We start from the raw sequence: 20,558 nt of genomic DNA on the forward strand, positions 1-20,558 counted from the left end.
AAGACTTGAGTAGATTATCAGAGTCATGGTGGGATTACTGCAGTCACGAGCCCAGCTGTAATCCACAGCATTCCGTCACCATCACCACATCACAGATCTCAATACCGTTCCGTTTTAGTCTTCATCCCAATCTCATTTATAATTCACTATCCTCTTCCTTTTCATCTCTTTTTCAGTTACTTCGCTGACTGTATATACTACTGTTCACCCCCTCTACTCTGTCTCATTCTATATACTACAGTTCACCCCCTCTACTCTGTCTCATTCTATATACTACAGTTCACCCCCTCTACTCTGTCTCATTCCATATACTATGGTTCACCCCCTCTACTCTGTCTCATTCCATATACTACGGTTCACCCCCTCTACTCTGTCTCATTCTATATACTACGGTTCACCCCCTCTTCTCTCTGTCTCATTCTATATACTACGGTTCACCCCCTCTACTCTCTGTCTCATTCTATATACTACGGTTCACCCCCTCTACTCTGTCTCATTCCATATACTACGGTTCACCCCCTCTACTCTCTCATTCCATATACTACGGTTCACCCCCTCTACTCTCTCATTCCATATACTACGGTTCACCCCCTCTACTCTGTCTAATTCTATATACTACGGTTCACCCCCTCTACTCTCTCATTCCATATACTACGGTTCACCCCCTCTACTCTGTCTCATTCTATATACTACGGTTCACCCCCTCTACTCTGTCTCATTCCATATACTACGGTTCACCCCCTCTACTCTGTCTAATTCTATATACTACGGTTCACCCCATCTACTCTCTCATTCCATATACTACGGTTCACCCCCTCTACTCTGTCTCATTCTATGTACTACGGTGCACCCCCTCTACTCTCTCATTCCATATACTACGGTTCACCCCCTCTACTCTCTCATTCTATATACTACGGTTCACCCCATCTACTCTGTCTCATTCTATATACTACGATTCACCCCCTCTTCTCTGTGTCTCATTCTATATACTACGGTTCACCCCCTCTACTCTCTCATTCTATATACTACGGTTCACCCCCTCTACTCTGTCTCATTCTTTATACTACGGTTCACCCCCTCTTCTCTGTGTCTCATTCTATATACTACGGTTCACCCCCTCTACTCTCTCATTCTATATACTACGGTTCACCCCCTCTACTCTCTCATTCTATATACTACGGTTCACCCCCTCTTCTCTGTGTCTCATTCTATATACTACGATTCACCCCCTCTTCTCTGTGTCTCATTCTATATACTACGGTTCACCCCCTCTTCTCTCTGTCTCATTCTATATACTACGGTTCACCCCCTCTACTCTGTCTCATTCTATATACTACGGTTCACCCCCCCTACTCTGTCTCATTCTATATACTACGGTTCACCCCATCTTCTCTCTGTCTCATTCTATATACTACGGTTCACCCCCTCTTCTCTCTGTCTCATTCTATATACTACGGTTCACCCCATCTTCTCTCTGTCTCATTCTATATACTACGGTTCACCCCCTCTTCTCTCTGTCTCATTCTATAAACAAATCAAATTGTATTTGTCACTTGCGCTGAGTACAACAGGTTTTGACCTTACCCTGAAATGCTTACTTACAAGCCCTTAACCGACAATGCAGGTAAAAAATAAAACATAAAGTTCGGGGGTACAGGCCAGTTGAGGTCATTTGTACATGTAGGTTGGGGTAATGTGACTATGCATAGATAATAAACAGCCAGTAGCAGCAGTGTAAAAACAAATTGTTGTCAATGTAAATAGTCCTGGTGGCCATTTGATGAATTGTTCAGCAGTCTTATGGCTTGGGGGTAGAAGCTGTTAAGGAGCTTTTTGGTCCCAGACTTGGCGCTCCGGTACCGCCTGCCGTGCGGTAACAGAGAGAACAGTCTATGACTTGGGTGACTGGAGTCTCCTCCCTCTTTCTCCTTGTCCTTCTTTAGCAGCATGATTCATCAAATGTTGCCTCGGTAACACATCAGCATTCCTCTGTAGTTGTTTCCATGTGATACAGCACCATGTACACTGCAGTGTTGTGATCCATAGCAGCATGGCAGTGGACTATAGCATGACAATGGAATGGCCCCAGGCCCCAGGCCCCAGGTCCCAGGCCCCATTCCCCAGGCCCCAGGCCCCAGGCCCCAGGCCCCAGGCCCCAGGCTAGTATATGGGATATGTAATTCCCTCGCTGTCTCACAAATACACGTGTGTGTGTGTGTGGTTTGGTTTTGCTATCCTTGTGGGGACCAGAAGTCCTCACAAAGATAGTAATACAAGGAAAATTGGAGACATTCCACCAGTCCCCTTAGGCTTTTTTAGGCTTAGGGAATCAATTGTTTGGTCCCCAGAAGGATAGTAAAATAAACATGTGTGTGTGTTTGCAATAACCGTCAAGATGTACAGTATTGGGGCCCAAATTCACAGCTTATTCACCTGTATGGGTCATACAATATGACTGTAAAGATATACAGTAAACTATCCCAATGGAAGTGGTTCTCTTATTCCACCCTCTGTTTCTTTTTATTCCAGGTTCCATGATGGAGACATTTTCATTTGTAATTCCGGAGACATTTCTTCCCATTCTTTCCAAGAAGTGACGCAACATCAACACTCCCAGTAAGCTGGACACAGGAATATTTGTTGTGTTACAAGAGCTACGCCAGAGCACCCAGACAGACCAAGTCTCAACGTACAGGTTACTGATTACATGATTTTATTGGTTTTATTATGGGTTTTCATTGAGCTATTACAAATGAAGATGAAAACCATGGAGGGTTAGAGACGGTGAGTCCATCCTGCCCTTTTGCTCCTTACCGACTTACATTCTCAGAATGTCCACAAGACAAGACCTACCTGCTTACATCATCAGAGCATCTGTTTTCACAAAGGAGATCTGAAGTCATGGTTGTATCTCTGTTTATGCTGATTGTTGGTTGGTCTGTATTGTCATGTTATTACCAGGTTGGCAAGGACACAGGAGAGGCGTCATGGGAGGAACAAAACGGGATAAGAAACCAGACGGGATAAGAAATGTGACGACTGACTGAGCAAAAGAAGAAAACGCCAGAGAAAGAAGGAAAGAGAGAAGGATTGTGTGTTCTCTACTTTCTCAGAAGTGCAGCCCCTAAATTCCTGTTATTATGCCTGAGAGAGGGAGGGCAGCAGACCAGTCAAAATGAACCCCTACGTCACCTCTCACTTTAGGAGGGATCTCTTTCCCCACTTCCACTTGTTGTAAAGGCTTTTCTTCTCTTCTCCCCTCTCTTACTGTTTGTGTGACATGACAACACCTGTCTCTGTGTAAACCTTGGTCAACAGGTAACACCTGTCTCTGTGTAAACCTAGGACAGTAAGTAACACCTGTCTCTGTGTAAACCTAGGACAGTAGGTAACATCTGTCTCTGTGTAAACCTAGGACAGTAGGTAACATCTGTCTCTGTGTAAACCTAGGACAGTAAGTAACACCTGTCTCTGTGTAAACCTAGGACAGCAGGTAACATCTGTCTCTGTGTAAACCTAGGACAGTAAGTAACACCTGTCTCTGTGTAAACCTAGGACAGCAGGTAACATCTGTCTCTGTGTAAACCTAGGACAGTAGGTAACATCTGTCTCTTTGTAAACCTAGGACAGCAGGTAACACCTGTCTCTGTGTAAACCTAGGACAACAGGTAACACCTGTCTCTGTGTAAACCTTGGACAACAGGTAACATCTGTCTCTGTGTAAACCTAGGACAGTAGGTAACATCTGTCTATGTGTAAACCTAGGACAGCAGGTAACATCTGTCTCTGTGTAAACCTAGGACAGCAGGTAACACCTGTCTCTGTGTAAACCTTGGACAACAGGTAACACCTGTCTCTGTGTAAACCTAGGACAGTAGGTAACATCTGTCTCTGTGTAAACCTAGGACAACAAGTAACACCTGTCTCTGTGTAAACCTAGGACAACAGGTAACATCTGTCTCTGTGTAAACCTAGGACAGTAGGTAACACCTGTCTCTGTGTAAACCTTGGACAACAGGTAACATCTGTCTCTGTGTAAACCTTGGACAACAGGTAACACCTGTCTCTGTGTAAACCTAGGACAGTAGGTAACATCTGTCTCTGTGTAAACCTAGGACAATAGATAACACCTGTCTCTGTGTAAACCTTGGACAACAGGTAACACCTGTCTCTGTGTAAACCTAGGACAGTAGATAACATCTGTCTCTGTGTAAACCTAGGACACCAGGTAACGACTGTTGCCTTGGTATTCCCCTGTGTTGTGCCTTTGTTGCTCCTAGTTAGGGTGTTACACTGTAAACTGTCCTAGGTGATCTGGTTAAGGTGTTACACTGTAAACTGTCCTCAGGGAGCTGGTCAAGGTGTTACACTGTAAACTGTTCTCAGGGAGCTGGTGAAGGTTTGAACTGTTCCTCAGGAACCTAGTAACATGTTTAGCTTGTTCACTGGGGTCAAAGACTTGCCAGTGTTCGAAACCACAGTCTACTGGAAATGAGTACGGAAGGTGAAGTCTAATATCGCAACTAAACATTTTTTATGTCATTTGGATTTGCCCTGAATTAAACCTTTTGAGTTTTCTTTGTTTTTTATCCCTAAGGGATTTGGCATGCAAAAAACTAAAACAATCTCCCTTCCCAGAATATTACCTTTGTTTGCCTCAGTGGGTCGTTGTTTTTACCCAGTATTCCTTGCATGTCCTCTGCACATTATTGTCACATTTTTCCAAGGCAATTAGACTGGAAGCTTTTCTGAAATGGATAAACATGTGTGTTCTCTGTCAAGCAGGGGTGTTGAGTGTGACACTTGAACCAAGAGGAGAGAACTAAAACCAACCCGTTTGGAAAAACAAAGACACGGCACCTCCAGTCCCAGGATTGGACAGGATTTGACCTCTGAAATAACATTTGAGCTCTGAGTTTTCATAGAGGTCATCCACAGGTGTATGCCCTCCCCTCCCCTCTTTCCCCACAACCGGCCAATAGGATTCTGCTCCTCCTACACATTCACTTTGACTCTATAATAGGTGTTGTATAGAATTAATACTGGTATCATATGTATAGGATGGTACACAAAAATAGGTACACAGAAAGTACACACAATTGTACATGCCTTGGCATTCAAGTCAAGTAACTTCATTCTCTCTCCTTTTATTTCTTGTCTTTCTCCCTCTCTTTCCCTCACTCCCTCTGTTATAGAGAATTCTCCCATGCAGTTGTAGTGGAGAGTAAGTCTCCTTATTGTTGTATACATTTTTACAACACTGAGTTAATACCATGTAGCTGATCTGGTCAGTAGTCAGTCTGCGCAGTGTGTTCTGTACTGAATTGACAATGCCTTTAGGAGAAACACAGAGACTCTCAGGAATAGGATATCCTGTTAAAAAAAGCAGTCACCTGAGAGAGCCGTAAACATATTTCAAATGTCTCTAAAAGTCTGCTTTTGTTGTGCCAAGAACTCACCACTGACATTTGAGGACTTTTGTGGCTTGGAAAAGATACTTGGATTTGAGGGGAAACTGCTGGTCACAGTCTCCCACTTGAGAGAGACACTGAGTGAGTATTATTTACACAGTGCATGGCTACTGTAGCTCATAAATGTGTTCCAAGGCCCTGTAGCAAAGGAAACATAGATAGGAACATACTCTGACTGATAGGAAGTGAATGGATTGGAATTGTGTACCATTATCTGAATCAATAGTCTAAGGAGTTCCTCCTCTGTTTCAATCTGCCCTGTGTATTTTCCATGACCAAACCACTGGGAAGTGAAGATCATGGAACGTAAGAAACAGCATGCTATTCTTTTCTCTGCTGGTTGCATGTTAGATACGTGTTAGAAACATAGACACTGTTTGACTGTACTTTACTGTGGATCTACCCCTGGACTCTGTATTGTCATATTGCACTTTAGTGAATGTGGGGAGTATATATCTTCCTTACTACTACCCCATTGTATCCCCAGCTCTCATCCTTTCAAGCTTCTCAGTTCCTGTAGCCTGCTCAATGTGTTTCCCTCGTGCTGTTTCAAACTGTCAGCAAAACTCCTGCTTCCTCGTAAGATGGCCACAGACTATGGGTCCCTCCTGTTGATACCCTGGACACGTGTGTAACCTCCCTCTTCAGCCCAAAGGAGTGTAAGTACTACAGGGACTATACAGTATTACTGCGAGACTGTGTATCTGCTGCTGTGGAATACGTTTCTGACCAGAGGAGTATATACAGCAACAACTTGACCACTGAGTTTCCTTCAAGAGAATGGAAGGAAGACTGTGAATCAGGACACTGTAGAGCTGTGAGTAACCCTGACTGTTAATAAAAAGTTAGTGGAACAATGATCCGGGAAGTGAGGGAAGTCATCTACTGCTGGATACAGTTTTCCCTCATGGATTTACCTTTACCACATCAGATGGATTACTTTTCACCATAGAAACAGTGGAACTGGAAAGAAGTACAGAACATCAGGTTCTTATCAATACCTAGGTGGTCATAAACTCACAAGCACATAGGAGTTGAGACTACAGCTTCATCAGCGTAAGACATTGTATTTAGCACCATGGGAGCGGCGCGTGTTAAGCGACGTTTCAGTGCGGTGGTTGACGGGCTGGTAGATGAGGAGGAAGTCATTAAGCTGGCTCTGAGTGTTGCTGACACGGCCAGGGTGGGGGGGAGCACGAGAGGCTCAGGGAGCCCCACCAGTCTCTCTCCCACACACAACCGAAATGGCAAAGCACTCCCCCTGCAGGGCAACGGCAGCAATGCACGGAGGCCCAGCGGAGCCCTGGAGGCAGGAGGAGGGGAAGGATCGATGAAAGGAGGAGGGCGCTCAGGACTGAGGGGCGGGAGGGGTGGAAGTCTGGGGAGAAGGGGAGAAGGCTGTTCGTCCTCGGACCGAGATTCAACACTGTCGTCCCCTTCCTCCTCAAGCCGCCGGCTCACCCGGCACTCTAGACGCCGGCCCCGCCACCGCTTTGTGGGCAAGGACGGGCGCTGCAACGTCACCTTCGTCAACATGAGCGAGAGGGGCCAGCGTTACCTCAGCGACCTTTTCACCACCTGCGTGGACATCCGCTGGCGTTGGATGCTAGTCATCTTCTGCCTCTCTTTCCTCCTCTCCTGGCTGCTCTTTGGCTTCGCCTTCTGGCTCATTGCCGCCGCGCACGGGGACTTCGCCATCCGCCTCAACCCCAGCTCGGGTGCCTCTTCCGGGGGAGGAGATGAGTCCGGAGCAGGGGCGGTGGTGGAAGTGGAGGAAACGTGTTTCGTTCAGGTGAACAGCTTTATGGCGGCCTTCCTGTTCTCCCTGGAGACGCAGACGTCCATTGGTTACGGCTTCCGCAGCGTGACCGAGGCCTGCCCCCTGGCGGTGATGGCGGTCGTCTTGCAGTGCATTGTGGGCTGCATCATCGACGCCTTCATCATCGGAGCGGTCATGGCGAAGATCGCTAAGCCCAAGAAGCGTAACGAGACGCTGTTGTTCTCTGACACGGCAGTGGTGGCGCTGAGAGACGGGAAACTCTGCATGATGTGGAGGGTGGGGAACCTACGCAAGAGCCACCTGGTAGAGGCACATGTACGTGCACAGCTATTGAAGGTAAGAAAGGAGAGAAGAAGAGGATTTGTTGAGGGATGAAGGAAGGGAGCAAAGAGACTTAAGGGGCTGTAAACAGTAGAAGAGGCAGGACACATCAGTAACTGTAAAGATACTGAAGGGGCTGCAAACAGTAGAAGAGGCAGGACACATCAGTAACTGTAAAGATACTGAAGGGGCTGTAAACAGTAGAAGAGGCAGGACACATCAGTAACTGTATTAACAATTCTGGAGAGAGAGAGATGGAAAGTGATGGGGAGCAGTAGCGAGGGAGAGGGAGAGGGAGGGAGAGAGAGAGAGAGAGAGAGAGAGAGAGAGAGAGAGAGTGTGAGTGAGTGAGTGAGTGAGTGAGTGAGTGAGTGAGTGAGTGAGTGAGTGAGTGAGTGAGTGAGAGAGAGAGAGAGAGATGGAAAGTGGTGGGGAGAAGTAGAGAGGGAGAGAGAGAGAGAGAGAGAGAGATGGAAAGTGGTAGGGAGAAGTAGAGAGGGAGAGAGAGAGAAAGATGGATGGATGGAAAGTGATGGGGAGAAGTAGAGAGGGAGACAGAGAGAGAGAGATGGAAAGTGATGGGGAGAAGTAGAGGGAGAGGGAGAGAGAGATAGATGGAAAGTGATGGGGAGAAGTAGAGAGGGAGAGAGAGAGAGAGAGCGAGAGAGAGAGAGATGGAAAGTGATGGGGAGAAGTAGAGGGAGAGGGAGAGAGAGATAGATGGAAAGTGATGGGGAGAAGTAGAGAGGGAGAGAGAGAGAGAGAGCGAGAGAGAGAGAGATGGAAAGTGATGGGGAGAAGTAGAGGGAGAGGGAGAGAGAGATAGATGGAAAGTGATGGGGAGAAGTAGAGAGGGAGAGGGAGAGCGAGAGAGAGAGTGATATCGGTGAGGCCATCTGGACTGTACTCTGATGTCTGTGGTTAATGAGAGCTTGTTTTATTCTTCCTCAGGGGTTTAGAAGATTTACCAAGGGATTCATTTCCCCAGGATTCTTTAACTCAAAACTTGTGTGTGTGTGTGTGTGTGTGTGTGTGTGTGTGTGTGTGTGTGTGTGTGTGTGTGTGTGTGTGTGCGCGCGCCTGCGTGTGTGTATGGTTCTGTCTGTGTACTGTATATAGATAATACTCTTTTCTGGCCATCTGTTGGCGATTTTGGGGAAAGTTTGCGAGGTGGTGTGTGTTCTGACACATTGTCTGCCGGTCTGTATCTATTGTGTTTCATGTGGCCCTTACCTACCACTGCTTTCATTGTCCTGTGGGTTGTAAAGCTCTAGAGCAGGGAGGTGAAGAGAGGGACATTTAGATCTTCTTAAAAGCTTGATCATGTCAAAGTTCAGACGGGGCAGCTTTGATAAGTTTTGGGGGATCATGGCAGAATTGTGTTTCTCAGTGCTGAGGCTGGGGATTGACTCCTGAAGAAGGTTGTGTAGTAAGCCTAGGCCTGTGGAGTATGGCTGTAGACTGGTGTTTCTCAGTGCTGAGGCTGGGGATTGACTCCTGAAAAAGGTTGTGTAGTAAGCCTAGGCCTGTGGAGTATGGCTGTAGACTGGTGTTTCTCAGTGCTGAGGCTGGGGATTGACTCCTGAAAAAGGTTGTGTAGTAAGCCTAGGCCTGTGGAGTATGGCTGTAGACTGGTGTTTCTCAGTGCTGAGGCTGGGGATTGGCTCCTGAAGAAGGTTGTGTAGTAAGCCTAGGCCTGTGGAGTATGGCTGTAGACTGGTGTTTCTCAGTGCTGAGGCTGGGGATTGACTCCTGAAAAAGGTTGTGTAGTAAGCCTAGGCCTGTGGAGTATGGCTGTAGACTGGTGTTTCTCAGTGCTGAGGCTGGGGATTGACTCCTGAAAAAGGTTGTGTAGTAAGCCTAGGCCTGTGGAGTATGGCTGTAGACTGGTGTTTCTCAGTGCTGAGGCTGGGGATTGACTCCTGAAAAAGGTTGTGTAGTAAGCCTAGGCTTGTGGAGTATGGCTGTAGACTGGTGTTTCTCAGTGCTGAGGCTGGGGATTGACTCCTGAAAAAGGTTGTGTAGTAAGCCTAGGCCTGTGGAGTATGGCTGCAGACTGGTGCAGCCAAGAAATATAGGCAGGCGAGAGCTTTCTGTGGAACGTAACACTTAAGACTTTAGACTGAACAATACAATATGTTCCTGTAAACAATGTAAAAACTAAACACTTAATCACTAACCTCATACCCTCTGTACTTCCCTTTCTCTACCCCTGTTCTTTCCCCCTCCCCCAGCCGAGGGTGACCCCAGAGGGAGAGTTCCTCCCGCTGGACAATGAGGACATCAACGTGGGATTCGACACGGGAACCGACCGCATCTTCCTGGTTTCCCCGGTAACCATCGTCCACGAGATCGACGATGAGTCGCCATTTTTTGAGATGGACCGTCGGACTCTGGAGGGTGACGCGGAGCTGGAGGTGGTGGTCATTCTGGAGGGTATGGTGGAGGCCACAGCCATGACCACACAGTGTCGCAGCTCCTACCTCGCCTCCGAGATCCTCTGGGGTCATCGCTTCGAACCTGTGCTCTTCGAGAGGAAGAACTGTTACCAGGTAAGAGGGGGAGAGGTCCTATAGAAACAGAAGAGGAAAGAGTTTCTCATCCTCTAGCTTCGTTGTTACATTTTCCCTTTTCTCTACATTTTAGCCATTCAGCAGACACTCTTATCCAGAGTGACCCCTCTCTTTTTCTTACCCAGAGTGACCCCTCTCTTTTTCTTATCCAGAGTGACCCCTCTCTTTTTCTTACCCAGAGTGACCCCTCTCTTTTTCTTACCCAGAGTGACCCCTCTCTTTTTCTTACCCAGAGTGACCCCTCTCTTTTTCTTATCCAGAGTGACCCCTCTCTTTTTCTTACCCAGAGTGACCCCTCTCTTTTTCTTATCCAGAGTGACCCCTCTCTTTTTCTTATCCAGAGTGACCCCTCTCTTTTTCTTATCCAGAGTGACCCCTCTCTTTTTCTTATCCAGAGTGACCCCTCTCTTTTTCTTACCCAGAGTGACCCCTCTCTTTTTCTTATCCAGAGTGACCCCTCTCTTTTTCTTACCCAGAGTGACCCCTCTCTTTTTCTTATCCAGGTGGACTACTCGTTCTTCCACCGGACCTATGAGATTCCCAGCACACCCTCTTGCAGCGCAAAAGAGTTGGCCGAGCAGAAGTACATCCAGGGCTCACGCTCCTCCTTCTGCTACGAGAACGAAGTAGCCCTGCAGCTCGTCTCCCCTGACAATGACCCTGAGGGCAACCCTGGCGTCTGCCCCTCCTCCCTGACCCACCGATCCTCCCTCTCACAACCCACCCACACTAACTAGGGAGGCGACAGGCAGAGGGGACAGGAAGTGACCTAGGATCCACAGGAAGTCAGGGACAGACAAAGGGAGAGAGAGGCAGAAAGAGATACAGGCTTCATAGGGAAAGAGACCAACGTAGAGAAAGGTAAGTAGAAGATTTAGGGAAAAGGACAACATTGAGAGACTGAAGTTGAGAGAGGTGTAGAAAGAGAAACAGAAGACACCACAAAGATGCCGAGAGACAAACGGAGAGACAGAGATACTGTATACTGTCAAACAGAGAGAGAAAAGGACAGACAGATGGGACAGAACAGGAGAGAGAGGGATAGAAAGAGAGAGAGAATTGTCTTTGAAAGGGGTAGATGGGCTGCTGCTACTCTAACTGTGTTGGCTGATTTGGACATAGCGATCTTTCAGAATCATTATGAACCCGTCTGTCTCAGACCCGTCCCGTCAACCAACCGCTACATTCACCACTGGCTCCAGCACCTAGCTGACCACACATACAACACTGACCCCTATTGGCTTCAGTCTGTACCTGCAGCTCCTGTTCAGTTACAACTCACACTGGACACATGGGAGTTAGGTGAAGCTGCCCCCTAGACACTGAGCTACGACCAGTTTAGTGTTTCTGCCCCCTAATGGTGAAGGTTAGGTTTTGGAGAGGCTAAGCTGATCCTAGATCTGTGCCTACGGGTAACTTCTACACCAAACCTGTTGATGTTTTTGATTCTGGTGATTTGTGTTCTGTCAAGGTTTGAGCAGGTCTGTTGTGTTAGACTGCTATGTAGCAAAATGGATACAGAGAAACAGCTGAAAATAAGCAGCGGTTTTAAGCTGTTTCTTTGACTTGTACTGTATGTTGTTATTCTGTATTTATAATGCAAGACTATTATATATTTGCTTTATTTAATCAAACATGTTGCTTGTTCAACTGGGTGCAGTGTCAGCACAAAACCATATGAGTGCATCGTCTGGTAACATGTTATTTGAAGGTCTACTTCTAAGCTTATGATTGATTGTTTAATATGGTTAACTATGGTTAACAAACAAAGGTGTATAAGTACTTTGTAAGCAGAACTTTGATTAAAATGTTACCTTATGTTATTTTTAAAATTCTACAGTACCCAGCTGAAGGGACAATCTTCTGTTAATGTTTACCTCTGTCTTGAATATGAGATTCTGTCACCTGAGATTCTGTGTTCCTCAAACATTTAACTTTGTATGATTTTCCTCAGTATTTTCTTGATTTAGTTCATTTGCTGAATACTGTATATTTGGTAGAATTTGAAGGGGGAAATGGGGGATGTTAAAGGTAGACTCAGCGATATGACGTAGATGCAGAAAGTAAACAGCATAGTGGGTCAATTTCCACAACAACTAAGAGCGTTGAAGTGTGAGGCTCAACTTCTCTGCTGTTTAAATACATAGTGAGGGTATTCCATACCGGTAAAACATGAGCCTATCACAATAATGAAAACAAAATGTTGCCGAGGCTGAGATGGATGGCTGACACTGAGACCCGCGTGGACAGTAGTGGACGCATAAATTCTGGCCTAATGACAATCACCAAAATGTCATCACACTTGTTGGTGTTTTGTGTAACAGAGGTCTCTTTGCATCCACCACTGTTTGGAGGCTGGAGACATGTTGAGACTGGATGAACATGTAAAGGAGCCCTTTGAAGTGATTGTTTGACAATCAGATGAAAACATCATGACAGGTTGTGTTCATGCTACAGTAGAAGGTAATACATTACCTACATACATTAGTTAAGTTAAATAACAAATCTTTAGTACGAGGCCCACAGAGATCCTAATGAATGAACAGAAATCCTAATGAATGAATAGAGATTCTATATGTAATGAATGAATAGAGATTCTATATGGAATGAATGAATAGAAATTCTATATGGAATGAATGAATAGAGATTCTATATGTAATGAATGAATAGAAATTCTATATGGAATGAATGAATATAGATTCTATATGTAATGAATGAATAGGGATTATATATGTAATGAATGAATAGAGATTATATATGGAATGAATGAATAGAGATTCTATATGGAATTGTGTGATCATGTGAACATAGGAGGTCCCATACTGGGAAGAAATGACATCTACTTTCACCCATGTGTGTGACTGTGAGAGTGAAGTCCTGCGTCTCACTCATCTCAATAACTGCAGTGCTACTCGTGGTAACGTCATTTAGCTGAGTTTACCTTTAAGGTGACATTGTTGGAAGTTTCCAGGCCTTGGCAGAGCACCCTAAGCTGGGACTGGAAATGGACCGTAAACCTGTTGGACTGCCATGACCACCATGTACTGAGGACCTGAAACGTACAACTGTCACTTCACTGCAGTACATTTACGCAAGGAAAACCTCCCTGACCACTCCCTACATCTTCCTGTTCTTACTGTAAACTGTGAGGGCTCACAACTGCACTGGCAAACCACCTGAGGAGGAATTGAATTTCTGTGACATTCTGTTCTTGGAGAGAGGTTCTGTTCAAAGAATTAGAATGGATGACTAATCCTGAATTCTATGATTCTGCTTTGGTTGGTGTCTGTCTCACACCATGTGGGAGACTAATGCATTGGGCGGTGCCTTCAAAAAGAAGTCTATGGTGTTATTCTATAACTAGCACATGATTTGTAATGTTCAAATTAGATGTTTTTATTGCCTGTCTATTTTGTTGAATCGTGTAACTCTTCTGAAAGTGATGGTTTCTGAAATATGTATACTGATGTTATTGAGAGATGAAGACTTCTAACTTCTATGCCGTTACTACCACAATATTTAGTCACACTTTACATTAAGTTAAACTGCCATGTGTGGTATTACATAATAACTAAGTAATTATTTCAAATATAATCTATTCGGTTTTCTTTTGCAGCATTACAATTCAAAATCATTGGGTTATGCACCTTACCAGCAGATACCATGCACAATATATCATGAATCTACATGATATGTAAAGTGTAAAGTGTTGACCAATTGTCTTGACCACTAGATGACACAACAGGGCTGTAATGTTCTACCTACTACAAGGACAGACAACTGAAACTTTGACTTGCATCTTTGCACAGAAGTAAGTTGACACTATGGACACTACGTACATACAAAGCACTGTAAAAGCACACAAACGGCTATTGAAATGGCATTTTAAGACGTCACATACTGTATATGGAAAGCAGCACTTCACACACACTGACCTTTTGAACAGGAAACATGGATATTTCACATTTTAAAGCAGATTCCATTATATAATTTACAACCATATTGATCGGTTATAGTTGGTGTTCTTGACATTTATTCAACTTCCGTGTCCTTCCTTATTTTCCTATGTCTCCATGGCTACCAAGTTCTATTTATAGGTGAATGGCCAGTCCTGTCTGCTCCACTTCCTGTGGGGGGGTAACTTGAACCCTGACCACCAGGACTCTGACCTCTTGACCTCTGCGTTAGTCTTTTTTTTTACGCATCCCACACAACAACAACATAGCCAGATGGATTACTTGACGACTTCCTGGTTGGTTGCTTTATCAGATTCCAGAATAAAACTCTGATATTGCAGGTCAAGGTATGTTGGGATGTACGTTAGTGGAATCAGGTTGTTACTAGCTGTGCTCTATTATTATTTTCTACAGATACCACTGTATACGTTTCCCATCCTTCTCTGTTGTATCACAAAAAATAATAATTTCACTATTGTTTGTGGCAGAAAGCACTTCCATGTGAAAAAGAATGGCACTATAGAGCAAATAAAACACATTGATTGATATGAGTCAATTCTGGTTTATTTTGTACTTGAGTTTCAGATTCTCTCATTGTCAAATAAAAGTCTAATTTATTTTTTGCTGAATGGAAAGGTGTATTTGGTCACAACGTAGGCCTGAATATCTGTAAAAGACTGCCTCCATTACAATACAGTTAATTACTGTGTCTTTACTGTGCAAGGTGTGCAGGCTTGTAAACTACATAGAATATGTTATCACATGTTTATTACCTAAAAACTAAAATTCATAATGCAACAGAAATGATCTATTTTTAGAAGAATACCTGGTCCTATATAATCAGAATAATTGATGAGCAAAGACTGGTGCACCGGTTTTGTCTTTAAATGGCAAACCCCTTTGAGCAGTACTATAGCATGCTGTAGCTGCGGTCGCCAGCCAGATTCGTAAGACTCGGAGACGGTAACTGTTCGTAGGAATCTGGGACGGTCGCCTCTTTTAGTAGCCCGGCTTTTCCAATAGACAGTCCTTATGCACAGGTCTAAGATCAGCTTAGTACTGTCTCCAAACCTAGCATTAACCATTAAATTAAACCCAAACCCGACTTTAGATCAATGTCTAGGGACTATTCCGTCCCTCTCCGAGTGACAGACAAGGGACGCCGTCATCAACAAAGAGCGTGCAAATCTCCCTACCCCACCGCGAGAAAACTGCATGGGCACCTGCTACTTTACTCCAATTGGGCATTCCACACGTCCGTCAGACTGATGGGACTGCCCAATATTTTGTCTGATTGGTTAGGATGTGTGGCAATTGGGATCTCTCAAGATCCCATTTGTTGTCGCTTGTATCTGTGCCAGTGAAGGGGCTGGACGGGATCGTCTCATTCAATGGGCGGGGATTCGCAGCAGTTGTAGATTTTCATTCGAAGACTCTATTTATAAAGCGGGACTTAAATTTAAGTTATTTTTTATTGGTGTATAGACAGGAAGTGATTGTGCTGCCCTGAAGCCGGCGATTTGCCCTCACCCTTCTGTCTGTCTGTTTTATGATCAGTAGAATGTGTGTGTGCGGCTTCGACTGAGAGAGCGGTGTAATGATAAAAGCCGCATTTGCGGTACCCTCCTCTCACCTCATATAAATCAGGAAAAAACTGAGAAACCGTCTTATTTCGTTCCTCCTCGAGCCCTAGACTTATCCACGTCTCGGAGAACATTGTGAAGGTGAGATATTTAGTTACCAATAGCCAACTCTAATTCAGTCGTAGTTAGTCTAATATCCTGCACGGCGACGCATCATATTTCATTGGTGTTGGCTACTTGCTAACCTAGCTAGGTTAGTCTAAATGCGGGTGGAATAACGCCGAAAATTACACCCAATAGGGGACATTCCAGCGGCGTGCTGCCTGGCCCTCCGGTTAGCATGCAGGCCCACGAATGGTACAAAACGATCACATAGCAAACCGAAAATATTGTAAGCTGTTAGACAAGAGAATGCAAGCAGTTGTAATTATGTTGCTTTATTAATGAAGGGTTTATTATAAGTATATTATTATAACGATATTATGTCTTCTTATCCGTAAGATATTCGTATTATTAACCTATTATTATTAATATTATTATTAGGTTATTATTTAACCCACATTAGTGACTGACCACCCCAAAGCTAACTGTAAGGCTAAATTCCATGCGCTCTCTTTAATGTGGTCCATTGAGTCTATCATTAGGCATATGCTATAACGAATCCCCTAATCATTATTCATACCTCATGCTCGAGGTGTGGTTGGCGTTTGGCTTCATGGCTTTTGTCGGGTGGTATGGTGTTGCAGGTAGTAGAATGGGAATCTTTCGTATGGCTCCCGTTAGCGGACGCAAAATATTTTGGACGGGGGAGCTTGCTAGTGTGTCTGTCTGCCAGCGACAGTTTCAGGCGGTGGTTGAGTCACAATGTCACCTCTGCCTCAACACTCGGCTTTTCCCCTCAAATTTAAGCGTAAAGAAAAGGCGTTACCATGCCCCCCCCCCCCCCTCCCACTACCACCACCACCACTCACACACACACACACACACAACCACGCACACATTCCTCCCGCACCCCCGCGTTGACCTCCACACAAACCCCGCAAGTATTGTCTTTAATACTGCACTGTGGTGGTGTATTGGGGAGTGTGCTTAGTTTAGTGTTGCTATGGAAAAAATAAATGGTCTTATTAGGTTTTAGACACCTGGCTGAGTGAGCTACAGTAGCCTGGTCAGTCAGTGATGGACGCCTAAAGACAGCCTTGTTCAGATGTGCTATAAGCTTTTGTTATAACGATAAATACAGACAGACATGTATAAACAGATGATAGGGAATGCCTCAGGATATCTGATGACTATTTCTGGCCATCCTTCATCTTCCTTCTCTCATCAGTAAGGAAGCTGCACTCTGTCTCTCTGTTTGGAGTGACTCATCAACACTAATCTGCTGTGTGTACACAGTATGACAGACAGACAGGAGTAGGTGTCAGTGCAGGTGTAGACCTACTCAGGCCAGAGACAGAGGGACAGACAGAATGACACGGGAGGAATCAGGGCGGTCTGGGTGGAGAGAGTAGACACCTTATCTGTGATGACAGACAGAAACAGACCTTGTGTTTTGGGTCGGGTTGACACTCAGACTCACTTTATGTACTGTATGCAGAGGGGTTTTGCTTCAATCCAAATGATGAGTAGTCATTTATTGGGGTAGACAATATCAGTGTCCTTTAGGAGCCAATAACGATATAAACAAGCAGTCTATAGATGATTGACACCCTCAGACCAATCACTAAATCAATCCATACTAGTTTTCAGAGACTTCTGAGAAATGGCCTATATGGCAGACTCAGCTGTAGTTCAGACGTGTTTAAACACTACCTATGAGGTATACTTTCTTTCCTTCAGTCTGTCAGACTAGTCGTTACTTTGTAATAGATGTGTAATAGCAGTAGTAATTCAACTAGAGTAAAAAATAAGTACTTGAATTCAGCAGTGAATCTAGATTGAAGGTAAGCAGATCGAACCATTATTCTTCTCGTGTTTTGTCTCAGTGCAGATTGAGCTTTCTGCAGTAGTAACCATTTGATTGAAGGGAGATAGAGAGTGTTTTGTGTCAGTGCAGATTGAGCTTTCTGCACTAGTAACCATTTGATTGAAGGGAGATAGAGAGTGTTTTGTGTCAGTGCAGATTGAGCTTTCTGCAGTAGTAACCATTTGATTGAAGGGAGATAGAGAGTGTTTTGTCTCAGTGCAGATTGAGCTTTCTGCAGTAGTAACCATTTGATTGAAGGGAGATAGAGAGTGTTTTGTCTCAGTGCAGATTGAGCTTTCTGCAGTAGTAACCATTTGATTGAAGGGAGATAGAGAGTGTTTTGTGTCAGTGCAGATTGAGCTTTCTGCAGTAGTAACCATTTGATTGAAGGGAGATAGAGAGTGTTTTGTGTCAGTGCAGATTGAGCTTTCTGCAGTAGTAACCATTTGATTGAAGGGAGATAGAGAGTGTTTTGTGTCAGTGCAGATTGAGCTTTCTGCAGTAGTAACCATTTGATTGAAGGGAGATAGAGAGTGTTTTGTGTCAGTGCAGATTGAGCTTTCTGCAGTAGTAACCATTTGATTGAAGGGAGATAGAGAGTGTTTTGTGTCAGTGCAGATTGAGCTTTCTGCAGTAGTAACCATTTGATTGAAGGGAGATAGAGAGTGTTTTGTCTCAGTGCAGATTGAGCTTTCTGCACTAGTAACCATTTGATTGAAGGGAGATAGAGAGTGTTTTGTGTCAGTGCAGATTGAGCTTTCTGCAGTAGTAACCATTTGATTGAAGGGAGATAGAGAGTGACTTCACTACTCAATGGCTACCAATACACATAGTACTTCCCTTACAATCACACACATCATGGAGGATTTGATTGTTAAAGCCAGTACATGTTGATATAGACCTGTCTTTGTCCCACAGTGTTTGACTACTAGAAGTGGTTGACTCGTGACTCCAGCAGAGTGGACTGGTCTGTATAAGGTCCTCTGTGTCTCTGTGTGACCTAATCTTAGTACTGTTGCTATGATAATACAGTAATATCAGCCAACTGTGGAGTAGACCCCTCCTCTCTCTCACTCTCCCTCTCTCTGCCTCTCTCTCTCTCTCCCCCTCTCACTTTCTCACTCTCCCTCTCTCTGCCTCTCTCTCTCTCCCCCTCTCACTTTCTCTCTCTCTCTCTCTCTCTCTCTCTCTCTCTCTCTCTCTCTCTCTCCTTTCTCTCTCTCTCTCTCTCTCTCTCTCTCTCTCTCTCTCCCTTTCTCTCTAAGCTCTGACTGTCATGTCACTTTACTGAGTCAGTTGATGTATCCCTCTGCTCCCTTCCCCCTGCATCCCTCCATCCATCTCTCTCTCTTCCACCCTGACTGTCCTTGATTTGCTCTGTCTTTCAATTATGCCATCTCTGACTATCGGGACTGTATCTGGGCTGTGTGGTCCTACTGCTCTCATTTTCTGTGTGTGTGTGCATTATGTGTGTGTGTGTTTGGTGTGTGTACTTACTAGTCTACTACTGCTCGCTTGAGAGGGATCACATCACTATCACTGTCTGATAGTTAGGCAGTCCTCACTTCTCTGATTTTCATCTACTATGCAGTCCACTCACTCACTCACTCACTCACTCACTCACTCACTCACTCACTCACTCACTCACTCACTCACTCACTCACACGTGACAATGTGACTGAGTGAGGAAATATCTAATCACTGTCTTTCTTGTCTCTTGTCTCTCTCCTTCCCATTCCCCATCTCTCTCTCTCTCTCTCTCTCTCTCTCTCTCTATATCTCTCTCTCTCTCTCTCTCTCTCTCTCTCTCTCTCTCTATCCCCCTCTCTCTCTCTCTCTCTCTCTCTCTCTCTCTCTCTATCTCAGCACCATGTCCAGGCCGTCAGGGGGCGGTGTTTCCAATGATGTCACCCGCTTCCTGTCCACGGGGGCGGTGCCAGGCTCGCCCACTTCCTCTACCCCCACTGGCCACGTATTCTCCGCCTCCAGCCAGGCTGATTGGGCGGCAAAGAGGCTCGTCTGGGTTCCGTCCGAGAAGCACGGCTTTGAGGTGAGTGGGCTGGGTGGGTCCAATGGGCGTGGTCAGGGTGGAGGGCAGCCGGTGGTGAGGTTAGGGGGAGGGGCGAGTTTTTCAACTAATCAACTAATCATGGTCGTCAATATAGGGCATTGTTAGTTGAAGCATGTGTTTTAGAGTTGGGCTGGAACAAAAACCTGTGTGCACTGCTGTGCTCCAAGGAGTTGCCCACCTCTTGCCCTACCATGGGGCACAGCACAGGCCTCCCTGGGTCCATCAGTCCTGTGCAGTTGAGCACGACATTGACAACTACTTAGCAGATAAGCACACCATGCATTCAATTGAGATGATTCCATACCATGTCATAATCATTTTCATGATCTATTTGTTGCATTGCTATCTGCAGCATTCTGAATAGTCCTCATACAGGTGAATAATTAGCTCCAGGCGTGTGCCTGTTTGACAGGTGTGGAAAAGAGAACAGTGTTTTTCTCAAGACAATGGAATGGTAATTCATTGATCTAGCATTCTCTAAGATGCTATTTCACAGTGTTGGTATAACTTCCTTGTCTTTCGATGCTTCTCTGTACCCCTTCCAACTCTATTCTAGTCTCCTTCTATTGTCAGTGCTGCAGTGAACTAGGGCTTCTAGTTGTCCTCTCTCACATTGCTTTAGTCACAGGGCTCTATCTCTCTGTTGGAGCCACACTGCCCTCTGATCTACGTCACTCAGCTCTACATGTTGCATTCTAAACCTCGTCTTTCTATGAGAAGTAGCATCACTTGTAGAACACTTCCACCTCTATCCTTTATCTTGATCACTCTCTTCTTCTCTGTTCTGCTGTGTCCCAGTTTCCACTGTGTTCCAAGGCTCTTTGTGTTCGACAA

General features: G+C 45.1%; 2 protein-coding genes across 2 annotated transcripts in view; both read left to right on the top strand.

The window, feature by feature from the left end:
* The window catches only part of LOC139421317 (inward rectifier potassium channel 2-like), a 37,221-nt gene extending 22,569 nt beyond the window's left edge, over positions 1–14,652 (top strand). The window contains exons 2-8 of the mRNA XM_071172085.1: positions 2,530–2,784; positions 2,962–3,310; positions 3,451–3,633; positions 4,054–4,323; positions 4,362–7,587; positions 9,807–10,124; positions 10,649–14,652. Coding sequence (XP_071028186.1) covers positions 6,550–7,587; positions 9,807–10,124; positions 10,649–10,882 — 1,590 coding nt within the window. The 5' untranslated portion in view covers positions 2,530–2,784; positions 2,962–3,310; positions 3,451–3,633; positions 4,054–4,323; positions 4,362–6,549 and the 3' untranslated portion in view covers positions 10,883–14,652. The remainder of the gene's footprint in view (positions 1–2,529; positions 2,785–2,961; positions 3,311–3,450; positions 3,634–4,053; positions 4,324–4,361; positions 7,588–9,806; positions 10,125–10,648) is intronic.
* A 1,011-nt stretch (positions 14,653–15,663) lies between these two features.
* LOC139421326 (myosin, heavy chain 14, non-muscle) overlaps positions 15,664–20,558 on the top strand; it is a 97,602-nt gene continuing 92,707 nt past the window's right edge. Inside the window, exons 1-3 of the mRNA XM_071172096.1 lie at positions 15,664–15,825; positions 18,572–18,620; positions 19,520–19,703. Of these exons, the coding sequence (XP_071028197.1) occupies positions 19,524–19,703 (180 nt within the window). The 5' untranslated portion in view covers positions 15,664–15,825; positions 18,572–18,620; positions 19,520–19,523. The remainder of the gene's footprint in view (positions 15,826–18,571; positions 18,621–19,519; positions 19,704–20,558) is intronic.

This window comes from Oncorhynchus clarkii, chromosome 2, assembly GCF_045791955.1.
Source record: "Oncorhynchus clarkii lewisi isolate Uvic-CL-2024 chromosome 2, UVic_Ocla_1.0, whole genome shotgun sequence".
NCBI lineage: Eukaryota > Metazoa > Chordata > Actinopteri > Salmoniformes > Salmonidae > Oncorhynchus > Oncorhynchus clarkii.